This window comes from Piliocolobus tephrosceles, chromosome 14 (assembly GCF_002776525.5).
Source record: "Piliocolobus tephrosceles isolate RC106 chromosome 14, ASM277652v3, whole genome shotgun sequence".
Classification (NCBI taxonomy): Eukaryota; Metazoa; Chordata; class Mammalia; order Primates; family Cercopithecidae; genus Piliocolobus; species Piliocolobus tephrosceles.
This window is the reverse complement of record NC_045447.1, coordinates 75,185,275-75,203,443: the sequence shown is the minus strand read 5'-3', so window position 1 is coordinate 75,203,443 and position 18,169 is coordinate 75,185,275. Positions and strand designations below refer to the sequence as shown.

At 40.2% G+C, this 18,169-nt stretch overlaps 1 protein-coding gene across 10 annotated transcripts in view; it reads left to right on the top strand.

The window, feature by feature from the left end:
• The window catches only part of KDM4C (lysine demethylase 4C), a 432,363-nt gene that overhangs the window by 348,495 nt on the left and 65,699 nt on the right, over positions 1-18,169 (top strand). For 5 of the 10 annotated variants that reach the window (XR_002731804.2, XM_023213142.2, XM_023213143.2 and 2 more), the window contains 2 exons: positions 15,983-16,168; positions 17,677-17,778. Coding sequence is in view for 7 of the 10 variants with exons in the window: in XM_023213142.2 (XP_023068910.1) it covers positions 15,983-16,168; positions 17,677-17,778 (288 nt within the window). In the remaining 3 variants the exon portion in view is untranslated. The remainder of the gene's footprint in view (positions 1-15,982; positions 16,169-17,676; positions 17,779-18,169) is intronic. The other 5 variants (XR_002731803.2, XR_002731805.2, XM_023213146.2 and 2 more) reach the window with 1 other exon arrangement.

Sequence of the window (18,169 nt, the reverse complement as noted above, 5' to 3'; positions counted from 1 at the left end):
TGGGTTGAATAGTGTAAAAAAAAGCAAATTGTAGAATCTTCACAGGTTTCTTCTTATTATTATATTTTGCAGTCACTTGAAGTCATCATATGTTCCTCCATAGCACATTTAAGGAAAAATTATATACAGAGCGTCATAGTGGCACACAACTTTGAGGCATTTTCATCTTCTTTTGCAGCAGGATCGAGTTCTTCACAGTATTGACTTAGTGGTATTTGTAGGGAGGCAGAGCAAAGGAAATAATAATTTGGAAAGCATTTTTACTGTTTCTGAGATAGTATAGACGGGTTCCTTTTGGATTTTCTGAGTTTTTCTGCTTAATAATACATTTTAATGAGTCTTTGGGGGAAGTCCTAACTTCACTTCACTGCTTATCGCTGCAGCCTGCTCACATGACACAATACTCTTGTGAGGTATAATATGAAAATCATCTCTGGTTAAAAGTGGATTTTGGCTTTTAGCCTAACACGGAGCAAATAACCTTTCCAGTCCAAGTTAAATGTTCCCATAAGCTCCTTAAAACCAAATTTTCCTTGTTAAAAAAAAAGGTCACTGCATGTAATTCCCAAAGGGTGGGGTTATGGAAGCACTTTAAATTAGACTTAAAGAACAACAACAAAAAAGCAAAAAAGCAAAAAAAAAAAAAAAAAAAAAAAAAAAAACCAAAAAACAAAACCTTGCCGTATTTTACTGGCTGGGTCTTTCTTTTGCTCAGATTTGGTGGATGCTGCTTTGCTAGATTTGGCATGAGAGGTCAGAGTTCTCATGAGGGATTTCAAAAGACCATCAGCTGGGTTCCATTCCTAAGCTTGAACTGTGGCTTGAAGCAGAATGCAGCTGCCTGCCTACCCATGCCAGTGCATCTTCCCTGGGGAACCACTGCAGAATCCCCCAAGCCTTATCTTTGTGCTTGATTGTGACGTTGTTGCTGTCCAATGCTTGAAACCCCCAGCCCTTCCAGCTCCCTCATTACACAGGACCAGGCTTTCTGTGGTTTCCTCAGTAGGTCAGCCTTAAGGTAGATGAAAATTTGATAGATGCACTTATAACCTCTTCAGAGCTTCCTGTTGGAACTTGACAAGCAGATTCTTTCTCCTAAATATTTTAACACACAGCCTTTAAAATGACATTTACCTCTTCTAGGACCATTTTTGACAGTAGCTTGTAGTAGATTTATTTTTATTTTATTTGAAAACATCATTTGGGGTTTTGTAGAAAAAAATAAAATATTTATCTCCACAGCTTGTTATCAGCAGGGAAGATAGGCATTCTTGGAGGGATGGGAGATTTATTGGTAGGAAGATTCAAGAAGCTATTTTGTGATAAAGGATTTCTTTGCACTTTTTCCTCTAGTCAAGTAAATTGCTTGTGGGTTCTTGCTAAAATAATAATAATAATAATAATAATAATCCCTCTGGTGCTACTTTTAATTTGGTCGGGTTTAAAATGTTTTCAGAAGGGTTAAGCTTCCTTTTCATTAGTGCCTGGTGTGGTCAAATGAAGGAATGACTTTAGAATGGACTGCTTGTGTTTATAATTGACCTCCCCATAGAAGATTCAGAATTGCAGAATAGTCAAAACCATAACACTATTTCTACATGTCTGTTAGATGTGTGGTGTCTCCTCCCTCCCTCAACAGGTATAGTTTTCTAGGCATGTTTATCTTTGACTCACATTGTAAGAATATATGTTGCCTGTGATTTGTCCAGTGTGTCCAGCCATCACCTTCAAAAATAGGTTACACACCAGAATATCAATCCATTGTTACAATTCTCGTATGTGACTACTGAGAACTGTACTTTTCTTGCAAGGGGAAGAATGAATTGAACATCCTATTCATGTCCATTATGTAAGTTTGCAAGTGAAACTATTAATACTGGTGGAGCATGGAAGCATTTTATGGGCAGGTGGGCCATGTTGTGAAAACACCATTATAAAGCCTAAAATTTGAGGAAAAACCCCCAAAACCTCCATTGCTTGGGGGCTCTATTTTTAATCTGATCTTCTGTTGAGTTCATGAATACTTCAAATGAACCTGACCAGGTGACTCTTTCTTTCGAGGCTCTCGAATGGTTTTCAGTGGAGACTTCTTTTGTCACTGTCATATGAATGGCTTTAAGCTAGTACAAGTCCAGAGTGGAGGTCTGAATTCACTTGGGAGAGAGGTGAAAACCATGTGAAAGATTTTGGCAAACTGGATAAACATAGGCAATAAAAGAAAAAAAAAGATTTCGGCAAACATTACACAAGTCTAGTGATAGAATACAATAATTTTTCCACTCTGCTACTATAGAATTTTTTTTCACTAAAACACTTTATACTTAAAATCATTTAAACAAAGAGTTTTTTCCTCTAGGAAATGGCAGAAATACACATTCCCTATACTTTAAGAAATATATTTGGGCACAGATGTCTAGTTTCTTATCTTTTGTTAAGAGTTAGATAGATATGTGATTTTAGTGAATGGATCTATAAAAAATAATTTACTAAACATGGCTACAAAAACAAAATACTTCAAAGTCCTGGCTGAAAACCCTGAATCTGACAAGTGTTTGTTTTTTTTCTCTCCGCAAAAATAAATCTGAGAAACATAGACTGAGAATATTGAGTTAAGCCTTGGCCGTCACACTTGCCATGAAAATGGGAAGCAAGGGCTGAAGAACGAACACATCAGCCTGAGACTGGGAAGACATGGGCAGGAAAAGTCACATGGTGCTGAGGCAGGCCTGACCAGGGAACCTGGTAGAGATTAGGTCGAGAAGAAGGGAGAAGAGTTGGTGATGCTTGTCCTGACACAGGTCCCAGACCCTGGGCTCAGCACATGCTTCTCTGTACTGTTTCCTGAAGTGTTATTTGGTTAATGTCACTTACTTTTTGTCCTTTTTTCATATATACCCCTGATAACTGGAGTGATCTGATTTTTTTTTTTTTTTTTTTTTTTTTGTCCCATGTGGATCTTATACCCAAGCTCTTTTGCCTTTTGCATTGGCAAACTGAAAAGAACTGATGTATTATTACATTGTGTTGTGGATCTTATACCCAAGCTCTTTGGCCTTTTGTGTTGGCAAACTGAAAAGAACTGATGTATTATTACATTCTGCTGTTTCTTTTTTCTTCTTCTTCTTCATTTTTAAAAGAAAATAGTAGGAATGACTGTGTTCGTGATGCCTTTTTTTCTTTAGAGAGCACTTCTGTATCCATTATTCCATTGATGACCACAGTAATCCTCTGAAGTACAGCTGTGGAACCTGAGGCTCAGAGGGACATGGTAACTGGCATCTTAGTGGGAGAGCTGGGACTCCTACGCACTCTCCTTTACTCTGCCAGGTGGGGGTGAGGGTATTGAGTTAGCCTGAAAATCTGCTTTGATGGCAGTGAGCGTTATCATGAACCCCAAGTGTTACTGTTATTACAAAAAACTAGAGGCCTTGAACTCTTCTTTCTCTGTCCTCATTTTGCATTAATCTGACCAGGGTTGTTTGGATAGGATTCCAGAGAAAGATGTTTCTCTTCATAATTTATCATTGAAAACTACCACTTTGGCCTCAGAGTTGAAGCACTAAAATATATATGTACTTACACTTAGAAACACTTTGTCTTTCACTGCCGTGAAGCTTGCTGGGCATTTCTTCCATGGGCTTCCTATTGATCCATAGGCACCTGTAGAGAAACAGAGGTATAGGAATTCCAGGATGGACTGGGTAATCTTCGTCTTTCAAAAAAGTCCTGGAGATTATAGAAGAGCACACTTTAGTTTTATGATTGCCAGTGAGCCAGAACATAAGCAGTACATGTCTTTTAGAGTATGAACGTGTTCTTGCACACATCTGCTTGGGTAATTGATTGTTCTGTTTGAAGAGACCTCATAGAAATGGAATTTTTAAATATTGAGGAAATTCCGTTAAGAAATAGAGGGAGAATGGAAAGTGCATTATAAAAGGCATGCCAAGAATAAGTAAAGTGTGGCCTAGCATCCACAAAATATTTACTTTTAATTGAAATGAACTTTTAAAAGTTAATGTTCTCACTCTTTGGCTAAAGAGTTAATTGCTGGGCTTGTCCAATATCTGTTTGGAGTCAGTCATCCAATTTTTCATGACAGAAAAAAAAACATTGGAGGTAATGTAGATGGAGTGGTGTTACTTCCATGAAGACAGTGTGCATGTTTGCATTTACCTTACTCCTCCGTTATGGCCACCCCTCTTTTGAGGATCTGTTAATGACTAACAAGAAACACAGGAAAATGAAGGGTAGAGCATTGTGTTGTTGATTCATTGTGAGAGTGAATCTGCCAGTTCTGAGTCTGAAACAACATGACGAATAAAATAGCTCTGAAGATAATCAGGGTTTATGCTCCATCTTTTTTCATTATTATAATAAAAATAGTAAAATAACAACACGAAAAAAGAGAAAGGAAAACTCAAGCTTCCCCTAATTACACATGATATTCTTCAGTTTTGCTTATTCATTTTATCTCTGCTCACATATGTACATGTTTATTGTTACTGTATTCATGTAACTTATAATCCACGCTTCTCATTTGGCATTGGATGGTCAGCATTTTTGATTGTTCTTCATCTGGGTTTTTTTGTGTTTGTGTCTTGGACTCCTTTGGCAGTTTTTGGCAAAGCGTATGGACCTCTTCTCAGAAAAATACTTTTAAGTATTTAAAATACACAGGATTACAGCGGAAACAATTATATTGAAGTACGGTTATTAAAATATTATAAAAATTAATTTGTACTGCAGCAATCTATTAATGCATTAAGTAAGAAGATGTACTTAGTTGTATAATGTCTAAGTAATTATAAGCATAAATATTTTGAAACCATCTGTGGATCTGAAGGTAGAGGGGAGGGAAGTTGAGGAATTTCATGCCCCATGACTGGTATTATCTAGGTGAAGGAAGAGGCACGACTGTCTTTAGAATGTGAGGACTTTAGTTCTGATTGAAGAGAAGTAATGTTTTAAAACAGGTTTATTGAAGGATAAGGGCAGCAGCGTTATTTACCTTTTACTGTGTATCAGGTACTGTACTAAACCTCTTATGTATGCTCTTTTTTTAAGGGCAGCTTCATGAGGAATAGGTGCTGTTACCATCTTTACCTATCCAGTGAAGCAACTAAGCTTGGAGAAGTGACCCATTGTTCTAATCACAAATAGATCACTGCAAAAATATTGACCATTTACTTGTCCTCAAAGGAAGTCGGCCTGGATAATCTAGAAGCAGTATCCTGATGAGTAATACAGTGCAAAGCCACATGGTGGCAGGGTTAGGATTCAGGCTTTAACAGAGCCTGTTTTACTACCTTTTGTCCATTCCTTAAGTTGGGAAAGGTAAAAAGGAATTTCTAAGTGACCTTAAGGGCCACTTAAGATTGGAAACCCCACATTTATCTCATCTAGAAGACAAATCCACAAACTCCTGCTGCGTGATTTTTCTCCTGTAGCAACCATCTCAGATCCTTAACGTAGAGGAAAGTGGTGGTTGGGGGCTACAGGAGAAGGGATGGGCTGTGGACTGGACAGCCTGTGTCCTTACAGAGGAACCATATACTGAGTTAACTCTTCTCATAGCCGCAGTTGTCTCCCCTGAAAAGGCGCTTCCTCTGAAAGGTCACCCGGGACATGTCTGCACTGCATTGACTTTATAGCTTTTCATCACTGCTTCCTCAGTTTTATTTGGAGACACAGTGTGTGGGTATTTCAACTCAATCATAAATTTCCTCAATGTGGGCTGCTGATAGCATAATTGAAAGACAGGAGGCAAAGAGGTTGTGGCAGGTCACAGACAGAACAATTCATGGGTGACGGTTTCTAATAAGGGTCAGATGCACTCAGGGGCCTTGGGATAGCTTCTAATGTTCAGAAAAGGAAGAATACCCCAGCATAGCAGCTTATGTAGTTATCAAAGAAAAATGATGAGATCTTTTTATTGTTCCTTTTCCCAACCACTATAACCAAGGTAAGTATATATAGCAGGAATGTCTACAAAGGTTCATCTAAACTGTTAAAAAATGCCTAGGGGAAGTTGGATAGGATGGAGGTGCTTGAAACTCACTTGTGGGACACAATTTCTTTATTGCACATCCATGAATCAGAGATATCTTTACTGTTTCACCCCGGTCCTCATAAATGAATGCATTTCAATAAATATACATGAAACAGAGATTTAAGGAACTATACACTCCTCTCTGAAAAAATGTCAGCAAACCACAACTGCAACCTTTCATGCTGTTGGATATTTGCACTGCCCAAGAACAAATATAGCTAAGGATAATTAGTTCTTATCTTTGATGTATCCTGTTGTTGTTGTTGTTGTTTTTTCTCAGATACCTTTAGGCCTTCAGGTCCAAGGCCAGAAATAAATAGAAAATGTGAGGCCGGGCGCGGTGGCTCAAGGCCGGGCGCGGTGGCTCAAGCCTGTAATCCCAGCACTTTGGGAGGCCGAGACGGGTGGATCACGAGGTCAGGAGATCGAGACCATCCTGGCTAACCCGGTGAAACCCCGTCTCTACTAAAAAATACAAAAAACGAGCCGGGCGAGGTGGCGGGCACCTGTAGTCCCAGCTACTCGGGAGGCTGAGGCAGGAGAATGGCGTAAACCCGGGAGGCGGAGCTTGCAGTGAGCTGAGATCCGGCCACTGCACTCCAGCCTGGGCGACAGAGCGAAACTCCGTCTCAAAAAAAAAAAAAAAAAAAAAATGTGTACTAGTCTTTGCTTCCGTAATGCCAATAGCAAATCATACCTGATATTCATAATAAATAGATTTTTTTTTTTTTTTTTGCTTGTTCTTGGAGCAATAGAGAGCTTGTAAGCCAGCCTTCCTAAATTGTGCCATATGGGAAAATTGTGTGTCCTTTAATTTAACTAATGTGAATTCAATCATTAAAATATTATGGTTTCCAACATGAATTCAGAGAGATCTAAAACTAGGTAAGTTGAATAGAGTTAAGAAATTCTTCTAAGTAATTAAACCAATCTGGGTAGATTTTTATAGGGTAGAGAGCATATACATCAGTGACTCTAGCAGGATACAATTGTATCAGAAAGGACAGAGTGACTTTTGTTAACCACATAATTCAGTAATTCTGAGTTCAACTAATAAATGCTTTATCCAATGAGAGTAAGGATTTCTGTAAACAGTAATTTCAAATAATGAAATTTCCTTTAGGAAATAGATGCTCTTCAATAGGAACATGAAAAGAAATAAAAATGCAAATACAGAAGTACTTAGATAACACCTATTTTGTGGTTTAGGAGGCTTTCTTTCCCCACCCGTCAGCTGAAAGATGTTTAGTGGCACTTAATAAGTATTCAGAATAAAGCTCTCTATATGCTATCATTGTGTACCCCTTTTGCCCTTTAAATTTGAAATAAAGGATAGAACCCAAACAGGCTATGAGAGAAGTAAAAATGGTTAAGTGATTGATTTTTTTCAACATACATAACATTGCTTATTTTGTGATTCATCAGCAAATGCTGCTGTATGCTATCAGCGAAGTGCTTCTTTCAACTTGAGATTGTTTTGTTGCCTTTAATATTTAATTTCTTTGTAAATGCTGCTTTTATGTGTGTGTTTTCTGCACAGCACAGGTAGTTAAGTGCAGAGGGGAAGCACTATTTTCTGCTAAGAGGGCTCTAGGGAAAGGGCCAGAGAAAAGCATCCAGGCCAGTCTCTGGATGCTTTTCCCTTGCTCTAGGGAAAGCATCCAGAGACTGGCCTGTTTCACCCACAACCTTCTTACCCATTCACTTCTGTCTGTTTGGGCCATGTTAATTTTGCAGTTTCGGTGACTTACCCTTATTCCTGTGCCAGGCTAGAGTTCCCAACCAGGTCTGTCTGAATTCACAGACAGACGGCTAGGAAGTACTAAATACTCCCTACTTGGGAGACTAGAGGAGTATGGCAATTGGTCGACGTACTCCCCAGATACTTAGCTTGTATACTGTGACAGGTGCCTTTAATAAAAAGGCAGGTTAGAATTTGTCCCACTCTAAAGGAGCAAAAGATGGACAAAGAGACATGCCTGACCAACAGGCATTTCCAGCTAAAGATGATGCTGATTTGCTGGGTTGTCTGGTCTGTAGAATTGCTTGATTGCCTGAAGCTTAACCCAGAGCCACTCAGAAAATTGTAATAAAATGGTAGTCCTAATTTCCACCTAAAATTAGCTGCTACTAATAAGCGATAGTGAGTCTCTCACCTGGGCAAGTGAAGCTTGTGCCAGAGTACAATCCAAGGCCTTTCAGTATCCCACCTTTCCAGCCTGCCATCCCTTGGCTGTGCTCATACTTCCTGACTCTGTTTTGCTCATGTCTTTTTTTTTTTCCTTCTGAGCTTTGTTACTTCCATCTAGAATGTTTTTCCTCCTCCTTCATCCCACTCCTACATGCAGTGGCTGAAGCCAGCTAGTCCTTCAGGGTAAGCCCACAGTCTACCTCTTCTTTATGGCTTTCTTAGTCCTTTAAAACCCTGCTGGGTAGCTTCTGTGAGCCATGAGGCAGGCCCTGGGTCCCTGCGGCTGCAGACTCAGCCCGCGTGCAGCATGTCTGCCAGTAACCCTCCAGTGCAGCAGCTGACCTGGTGCCGACGCACTGCACACAGCATCTAAACTCCGAGAAATTAATTACAGAAAACTTTGAGAGAAACCCTGTTTTTGCTTTATTATGAGTTCTTGGGAGCCATCAGGATGGAACTCATCCAGCTGTGTCTGGTCTCGGTGACTCTTGGCCTTCAGTTCAGAGTGGTACACAGGCGAGCTGCCTACACTCTCCTGCCACATCATGGGCTCCTCCATGACCTGAGTCATCAAAGTAGAGTCATACCTGCTTCCTTGTCCTGTATTTAGTGCCCCTTAGGTAGCTGTCATGAAGTTCATCCTCTCCTGTCCCTCTTCTATATCTGCTCAGTAGAATGGTTTGAGGGCTGGGTGGGGGTAGGTAACCCAGTGAGGCTCACATGCTGCTTCGCCTTGCCCTGCCAGTCCAATCGTCTCTTAAATCTGTCAGTACTTTATCTTTCCTATTGTGATTATGGTTGTAAAACTTTTGTTATAGCTATTTTTTATACCAAATGAAGCTCCTTAAATACAAGGATTGTATATCTTTTTCATTTTTCTACCTTTGCATTTTGCAAAATGATCGTACATAGAAGATATTTAGTAAGTATTGAAATGGCTGAAAGAGTAAAATAATACATTATATGCATTAAGGGAACAGTCATATAGTTAATGGCTGTTTATGTGTACAGTCAGTGTTCTGCTACTTGGCTTAAAAGGTGCTTGCGGAAGGATTCATACTTGATCTTCCTTGTGATGTATCTTTTGATCCAAAATAAAACAAAGTATGACTGTGCTGTTGGCGTAGTACTTTTCACAAGTCATTTGTTAATTTGTCGGTTTGTGTCTGAACTGCCTTGGCCTTTCAAGTTCTAGAATTCTTTTGTGATTTTTATTTAACATTTTCTCAGTGGCAACAGTGACTCATTAGCCTTATTGTGAATACATGTAACCTTATATCTGATCCCTGGCCAACTCTGTCCATTTTTTTAGCTCTGTCTCTTGGCCCAACTGAGCTCATCCTACTGGCCTTTCCCCGCTACTTGACTTTTCTTAGCTTTCTCACCTTTTGCAGGGTGAATCTTACCAAACAAAAAGCCTTGAGATAAATGGCTTCTTATACCTTATTTATGATAAGGATTTAATTCAACACTCTTGGCATTATGAGCCATTTATTTTAATGCTCTGAACTCGGAGTGCATAAGAAATAACTTTTTTTGGGAAGAGAGACAGAGGACTTATCATGTTACGACCAGTTGACCAAGTAAACAGGATTTGTTTTATCATATCATTCATATGTGAATGAGGCTGCATATTAATTGCTGCCTCTCACAAAACAGCCCAAACCCTGTGGTATCAGTGCACTGGGGACCTTGCTTTTCAATATCCTCCATTTCCTTCTTTCCCCAGCCACTGTTTAGCTGACTAGATAAATTGATTTCTCTTTATTAATCTACTCTCTCTTCTCCTTCTGAATCTCACTCTCAAATGGCAGTTGTTCCATTCTGCATTTTATTGTGGCTAGACTATCCTCCTTACTGTAGAACTCAGACTTCCCCCAGTGCTAGCCAGTATTGACACATGAGTGATGGACCTAATGAATACTAATGAGCAGAACATAAGTCTTACAGGTAGGGTTAAAAATCAAAGGATTCTATTACGAACCCTGTATTTAAGGACTTGGAGCAAACTGAAGGTTTTAGTCTCAATCCTTTGACTTGCCTGCAGCAATAGTGATGTCTGTTGAGCCAAACATTGTTGCCTGTTTGAGCTGGGAATGTTAACTTGCTGTGTGGTACTTAGAAAAAGTGTCTTTAGGGGGCAAAAGGCAAAAGAAATGAGCTAATGTATCATTATCATTAGCCTGTGACTTGATCATGAAACAATTAAAAAGCATTCACACCTGTTTTGGAATTACCTGCCTATTTGTGTAAGAAAAAAGAATCATAAAACTGGCAAAACAACAACAAAATAATGTCAGAAATCATATCAGTAGGAAAGAGGGGAAGGAGATGTGCTTTGAACCTCCAGCTCCTTCACAGCTCATCATTTCTTGATGCCCTTTGCCAAGCTGGATGCTGAAGGAAATCTAATGATACACAAAGCCTCATTGCCAGATACTTCATTACTTCTGCAATCCATTAGTAGCCTTAATGGCCTATGCCACTGGAATAAGTATGGAAATCCAGTCCCCCAAGAAAGTACAGTGCTCTATAAATCACACTGGCCTGAGGATTCTCTCAGCCCTTGACACTGAAGAATAGGTGAAAAAAAAAAATCATTGCACTTCCTTAACTCCCTTATACTAGAAGCTGTCAGCATGAGTGACACCTTTTCACTTTTTAACCCTGTAACCTCATGGCTCTCAAAGTGTAAGCTGTGGATCAGCAGCATCAGTATCACTGGAAACTTGTTAAAAATGCAAATTCAGTGGCCCCACCCAGATATGCTAGAACCTTGGGGCAGAACAGAGCCACTTCTCTTCTTGACATCAGCCTTGCCAGAACTGTCCTGTCAGGGATACCCACTAACAGCTTTTGGCTGAGCGAGCAGCTCCCTGGAATCCAGTGCTCTCTAACCTTCTTTCATTCCCCTCCCTACAGAACATACACTTTTCACTTTTATTTTTTAATTTTATTATTTTATTTTTCAATTTTTATTTTTAATATATATTTTTATACAGAAACTCCATTTATCTTGAGTTTGGGGTTGATTCAAGGTTTTTTTTCTTTTTTTTCTTTCTTTCTTTCTTTTTTTTTTTTTTTTGTTGAGACGGAGTCTCGCTCTGCCGCCCAGGCTGGAGTGCAGTGGCCGGATCTCAGCTTACTGCAAGCTCCGCCTCCCGGGTTTACGCCATTCTCCTGCCTCAGCCTCCGGAGTAGCTGGGACTACAGGCGCCCGCCACCTCGCCCGGCTAGTTTTTTGTATTTTTTAGTAGAGACGGGGTTTCACCGTGTTAGCCAGGATGGTCTTGATCTCCTGACCTCGTGATCCGCCCGTCTCGGCCTCCCAAAGTGCTGGGATTACAGGGTTGAGCCACCGCGCCCGGCCCAAGGTTTTTTTTTCTACTTCCCTCTCTAGCCTTGACTCTCAGATGAGACAGGAGCTCTGCCCTGGCATATTATTTACTTTGACTTTCTAGTAATTCTCATGGCTTTATTCTGAAGGCAAAATCAAGGCTGGGCGTGATGGCTCATGCCTATAATCCCAACACTTTGGAAGGCCAAAGCAGGCAAATTGTTTGAGCTCAGGATTTTGAAATCCAGCCTTGGCAGCATGGCAAAACCCTGTCTCTAATATAAAATTTACAAAGAATTGTCAGTTTCTCAGTAGGCTAGGGATAGAGAAAACGTTAACTAGCCCACCTATCCTAAGGCAGTGTTTACCAAATCTTAGTATGCATAAAGATTTTTTTTTTTCCTTTTCTTGAGACAGAATCTCACTCTGTCACCCAGACTGGAGTGCAGTGCTGTGATCTCAGCTCACTGCAACCTCTGCCTCCTGGCGTCAAGTGATTCTCCTGCCTTAGCCACCTGAGTAGCTGGGATTACAGGTGCTCACCACAATGCCTGGCTAATTTTTGTATTTTTATTAGAGACAGGGTTTTGCCATGTTAGCCAGGCTGATCTTGAACTCCTGACCTCAGGTGATCCACCTGCCTCAGCCTCCCAAAGTACTGGGATTATAGGCGATTATGAGCCACCACTCCCAGCCTAAAGATCTTTAGAAACATCATGTTAAAAACATTCTGGGCCGGGCGCGGTGGCTCAAGCCTGTAATCCCAGCACTTTGGGAGGCTGAGACGGGCGGATCACAAGGTCAGGAGATCGAAACCATCCTGGCTAACCTAGTGAAACCCCCGTCTCTACTAAAAAATACAAAAAACTAGCCGGGCGAGGTGGCGGGCGCCTGTAGTCCCAGCTACTCGGGAGGCTGAGGCAGGAGAATGGCGTAAACCTGGGAGGCAGAGCTTGCAGTGAGCTGAGATCTGGCCACTGCACTCCAGCCTGGGCGACAGAGCGAGACTCTGTCTCAAAATAAATAAATAAATAAAAACATTCTGAGTGGCACTGTTTTTAAAATTTAAAAATTACCTCATGTTGATCCAGGGGTTCTGCTTCTTTTAATTATGGATTCTTCCTTCCCCCCCCCCCCCCTTTTTTCTTGTTTTTCTTTTTTTATTATGGATACTTGGTTTGGGGTGGCTCTGAGGCTTTGGGGCTGAGAATTATTCTTATTCCTTTGGTATCCTTTGCCTAAAGGATATTCTTTGCCAAACACTTATTTTGCGTTAGTTCTTATCTTCTTTGGTTTCTCTGTTGGTTTAATTCCACCTATAGAAATTCCATAAATTTTCTGGTCCTCTGATGGCACTGTCTCTTACTTGTCAGTGCTGTTTTGGCTTCATCCTTTTTCCTACATAGTTATGTAGGGATTGGGCCTGGATAGATGGTAGCAGGGATTGAGTGTACCACCTTGATCCAGTTCGTCTTTGCTTTTCTTAAAGCTTTCTTCCCTCTGTTGTCCCCAGGCATGATTTGTTCATTGTACCATGCCTGTTCATATTATTCTAGTGCCAGGCAGCAGTTTGTTCACTTCTTTCATAGCACGTATTTGTAACATTCTTGTAACATTCTTAAGTGCACATAGATGTCTTAAACCTACTGTAGCCCAGGTATCTGGAGGCATCAAATTCCAGAGATTTTTCTGCCAGGGTGGGAAAAAAACGATTTTAGCAACAAGCAGATGAAAACGGGGGTCTGAAATACTATGGTAACTGTCTTACAGGATGCATTCACAACGGCTCCCCTCATAGGTTTTATGGGGTTCTCTGTCTCTGCAAGAACCTATGTGATGTTTAAGTCTTCTCAACTCTGAATAAACATCTTGCAAAGCATTGAGCTGTAATAGTTTACTGTTAGGTTGACTTTCTAAGGAAACTGTGGTTCTGTCCTTAGAAGTCACCACTTCTGGTCCTCCTGGAATAGGGCAAGTCCCTCCTTAGATTCCAAGGATTGAATCCTCTCTGGGCTTAAGTGTAATCTGTCTTGTTACTCCTTTGGTAAGGAAGTTAATGGTGATGGAGGTTGGGAGATACCAATGCTTTCATTAGCTAAGTCACAACACTCTATCCTACTCTTAAAAGATCTTATTTAATTAGGAAAATAAGACATAATTTCACCTTTTATATACCTGTCAATATCTTAACTTATTCAAACACTAACCTCTATGTTGTATAATTAGACTCTTAAAAGATTGAAAACACCTAGGGCTCCTAATAGGAGTTTTTGCTTTTGTATCTGCCATCACATTTCAAGTAATTGGAACTGACAAAAAGATACCAAAATACTAAAAATTACGAACAATGTAATGAAACTGATAGCATGGATTTCTAAGAGATACCATGGTAGAATATTAAATCATGCTCTTAGGCAGATTATGATGTCTTTTTAGTTTTACGGTTCTCTCTGTGTATTTGTGTGTATATACATGTGTGTGATTTTTTATTTTTATTTTATTTATTTATTTATTTATTTATTTATTTATTTATTTATTTTATTTTCATTGAGTTAGAGTCTTTCTCTGTCACCCAGGCTGAGTGCAGTGGCACGATCTCACCTCACGGCAAGCTCCGCCTCCCGGGTTCACGCCATTCTCCTGCCTCAGCGTCCCGAGTAGCTGGGACTACAGGCACCCGCCACCATGCCTGGCTAATTTCTTTTTTTTGTTTGTTTTGTTTTTTTAGTAGAGATGGGGTTTCACCGTGTTAGCCAGGATGGTCTCGATCTCCCGACCTCGTGATCTGCCTGCCTTGGCCTCCCAAAGTGCTGGGATTACAAGCATGCGCCACCACGCCCAGCTGTGCGTGATTTTTTAATCAGCTAAGCTGTATCCTCAATCTCCACTTAAAAATGCTTGATTATACATCGAATCTCGATGTATAAGGAAATCACATAAGTACTTAACGTGTAGGGCCCTTACGGGTACTAGTGAGAAGTAACACTTAGACCATAAAGGGCCTTTTATAAGCTTTGCTCTTCCACCTAATGCTTTTCCTTTTTTTTTGGAATGACTTGGAGATAAAGAGAAACCTTTAATTATGTGAAGGATATTAAGTGCGGTGGTGGTGACATGAGATTCATGTTGTAAAGAATCACTCTGGCAGCTTTGGGGAAGACAAATGGAGATAGAATGAAATAAAGGATGGAGATACACGTTGGGAATCCATTACGATGCTGGGCAAGACACCATGGACGGAGGCAGTGGCAGTTGGTATGGATGGAAGGGAGAGATCAGGGTAAGATTAAGAGACAGAATCTAAAAGATTAAGTCACTGATCAGATGTGAGGACATGAAGAGTTAGTAGTTAAATGCACATTGGTTCTTGCAAGTCTCTGATAAAATATTAGTTTTTAAAAGGGTTTGAGTTTAAGTACCTTTATTGTCCCAGGAAAGAAAATCTACCTATAAAAGAAGAGCACCAACATTTGATCAGATTTCAGACCTTTTTTACTCTTCGGAATGAAAATTTGAGCTTTTGATCATTGTTTCTTCTGCTTTCCAGAGCTGGCCCTGTGTTTTTCTACAACCAGTTTTTCCTAACCCTCAAGTATTAGTTCACAACTTACATTTAGTGAAGCTGTTTTTCTCTATCTCTCATAACAAATGTACTGATAATGTTTAGGGCTAATTGTGTGCAATTTACTTTTTGAATTGTGGTAATCATTATTGCTGTTTTTATTTTCATCTTCTCTTCCGCAGGCATCATCAGCTATAGTTATTCAACCAAATTATGCCCTTTGGGGTGATTTTCAGTTTTCTCACTTTGGGAGACATACTTTTTTTGTCAGTCATGAAGAGTTCAGATTTGGATTATTAAACACTAGTTTCCACATTGGACCATTTAACACTTTACATTTCCTTGTCTTTGGAAAACTTAACTTGCCCCTATGCTGTTTGGGTGTTTTTGAAGACCACATCTAATTTATGAAAGAATGACCTGTCCTCCAAACCCATAGTGTACTTCTTGTTGCACAGAAAGACCTGCAATACAGGAGGGTAAAACAGAAGTAGCTTCAGCATTCATGGATTATCTATAGCAGCACTTCTGAGGTCTTTTCCTGAGCTCTGTGCCTACGGGAGTATGAAGTAGGCAGAAGTGTTTGGCTTTCCTTGCTACAAGACATAGTTAAACATATGTCTGGTAGTCTGTGACCATAGCAGTGTGCTTCTTTTAAAGTAAGTAGATTACATTGCCACAGATGCTTTCACCACTAGGGCCCCTGGAGGGTCAGGACTTCTTGATGTAATCGGCTTTTTCTTTGTTTTTTCTTTTCTAGTAGCTGTTGTTCTGTAAATTGTGGGAACTGACTGGGTTACAGAACACGAATTGATATTCTTCTCTTTTTTAACCTTCCAGAAATGCATCTTCTGCAGACACCGGGTTAAGAGGGTCTCTGGAGCCTGCATCCAGTGTTCCTACGGTCGCTGCCCAGCCTCCTTCCATGTCACTTGTGCCCATGCTGCTGGGGTACTGATGGAGCCTGACGATTGGCCTTATGTGGTGAACATTACATGCTTTCGACATAAGGTCAACCCCAATGTGGTAAGACGTGCCCTCCCTTCCTCAGGGCTAGGACCGCGTCTGGATTTTCTCCTGTTTTAGACTACCTCCCAGACATAACGTGCTTTATTCTGTAATATTACTCATTGTTGACATGTCTAGACCGTGAGTTCCTCGAGGGCGGGGATTGCACACTATTATTTACTGGTGTTTGCCTAGGACTTGTCAAGTGTCTGATGCACACTAGACACAATAAATCTGTATGAGTTGAATGAGTGAATGAACAGATGAATGCAGAAAACTCTTCATGCCTGTTCTGGTGTTGGATCTGTACACAGGACTGCTGAGTTTGGTTGTACACATTGTGCACTGCCCATATCCAGGATGAGAGTGAAATCATTTCTGCGAGGGGATCACCACCTGAGATTATGTAGTGAACAGTCTATGAAACTGTACACTGTGGTCTTGGGATGTTATTTTATCTCTTTTAGAAGAAACAAAGAGCAGCAGCATAGTAAAGGAAGAGGTAGGATGGCCAGGAGCTGTTGGGACTTTGCTGCCTGAGATGGCATATGTGAGGGACAGCCTGGGGCTCTGGAAGGAGTGAGAATAGTCTCATGGAAAAAAATAGGAAAGTAGAGGAGAAATATAGAGAACAACTTTTTTTGAGCTTATTTCTGGGAAAAGTGTTTGCAACCAAGTAACATGAATTTAGCCATATTTCCGTTGACCTGTCCTTGGAGAATGAAATCTTTCCTCTGGTTTAAACACTTAGAAATATGCCAATGTAGGGATAGTTGATATGTCTTTGTTAGCTTTCCAGTTCACCATAATTGTTTTTGGCTACCAAATAGGAGGCTAAAGCATTGTCTAGATGCTCAGCTCTGCTAACTTGCCGCGCTTTGTTTTCCCTGAGAGACTTGGCCACAGGCTATTAGCAGCCTAACATGCTTGTCCTATGTCCCTAATAACCTCTTGTGAGCAGCCTGCCAAGTCATCAGCATTGGCTTGTGGAGTCACACACAACAAATCTCCCAGCTCTTTGTAATGCTTTCAGCAATTTCCATTGACATCTTGAGAGATATTTGATGTTTGTGGACTGGGGCTCTGTGCAGATGTGAGTGAATGCACAAATGTACAAAATGATGTCACCAACTGTCACATCTATTTTATTTGTCTTATTTTTTCATTGTTTCAGGTTCCAAGTTGCATATTCATTCATGCCTTTTCCATAGTTTCTTGAGTTGATGTCCTTTTGCTAAGAATAGTATTATGTATCCAGTAAAAATACATTTTAGCAACTTTTAAAAAAATATAGTAATAACACATTACATGACTGTGTGCAGTCAACAGGATTACCTCATTAGATAATGTGTATGAATGCATTTTGAGATGTGAACAAGTTTATCACCTCTGAAGTCAGAGTAGTTGGTGTTGACACTTAGATTCTGCCAGTAACAGACTGTGCAACCCTGTGCAAGTTCTTATTTCTGAGCCTCAGCTTCGTCATCTGTAAAACATGGTATCCCACCTCACCATGTTGTTTTCAGTTCACAGCACAGAGTAAGCACTCAAAAAATGAAAGTTGTATTGCTACTACTACTTCTACTGCTGCTGCTGCTGGTGCTACAATCTTATGTGAACTGGGCCACGTGAGTAGTGTTTTTCCTGTTTTGAGGATAAGAAACCTAAGTTCACAGAAGTTTAATTCCTTGCCCAAATAGATGCAGATAATGAGTGGCAGGTGCTGGAATGTAAATGCCTTTTTAGCTCATACTCTATTATTTGGTGAATTCCAAACCTCAAATGGCGCTAGAGGTGTTCATCTGAAGCTTTGCTTGGGATCATGCATTACCATTTTAATTTTCCAAAGCCCTGTGGTTACTGATGATTATATTGAAGTTGCTATTAAAGAGATCCAGGTGTTTAATCAGGACTCATTCCTCTTAACTCTGGTGTGTGGTTCAGTCAGGTTTAGGTTACTAATGTGTTTCCTAAATGATGATGAAAAAGAAAATATTTGACTTTGAGGTGATTTAGAAA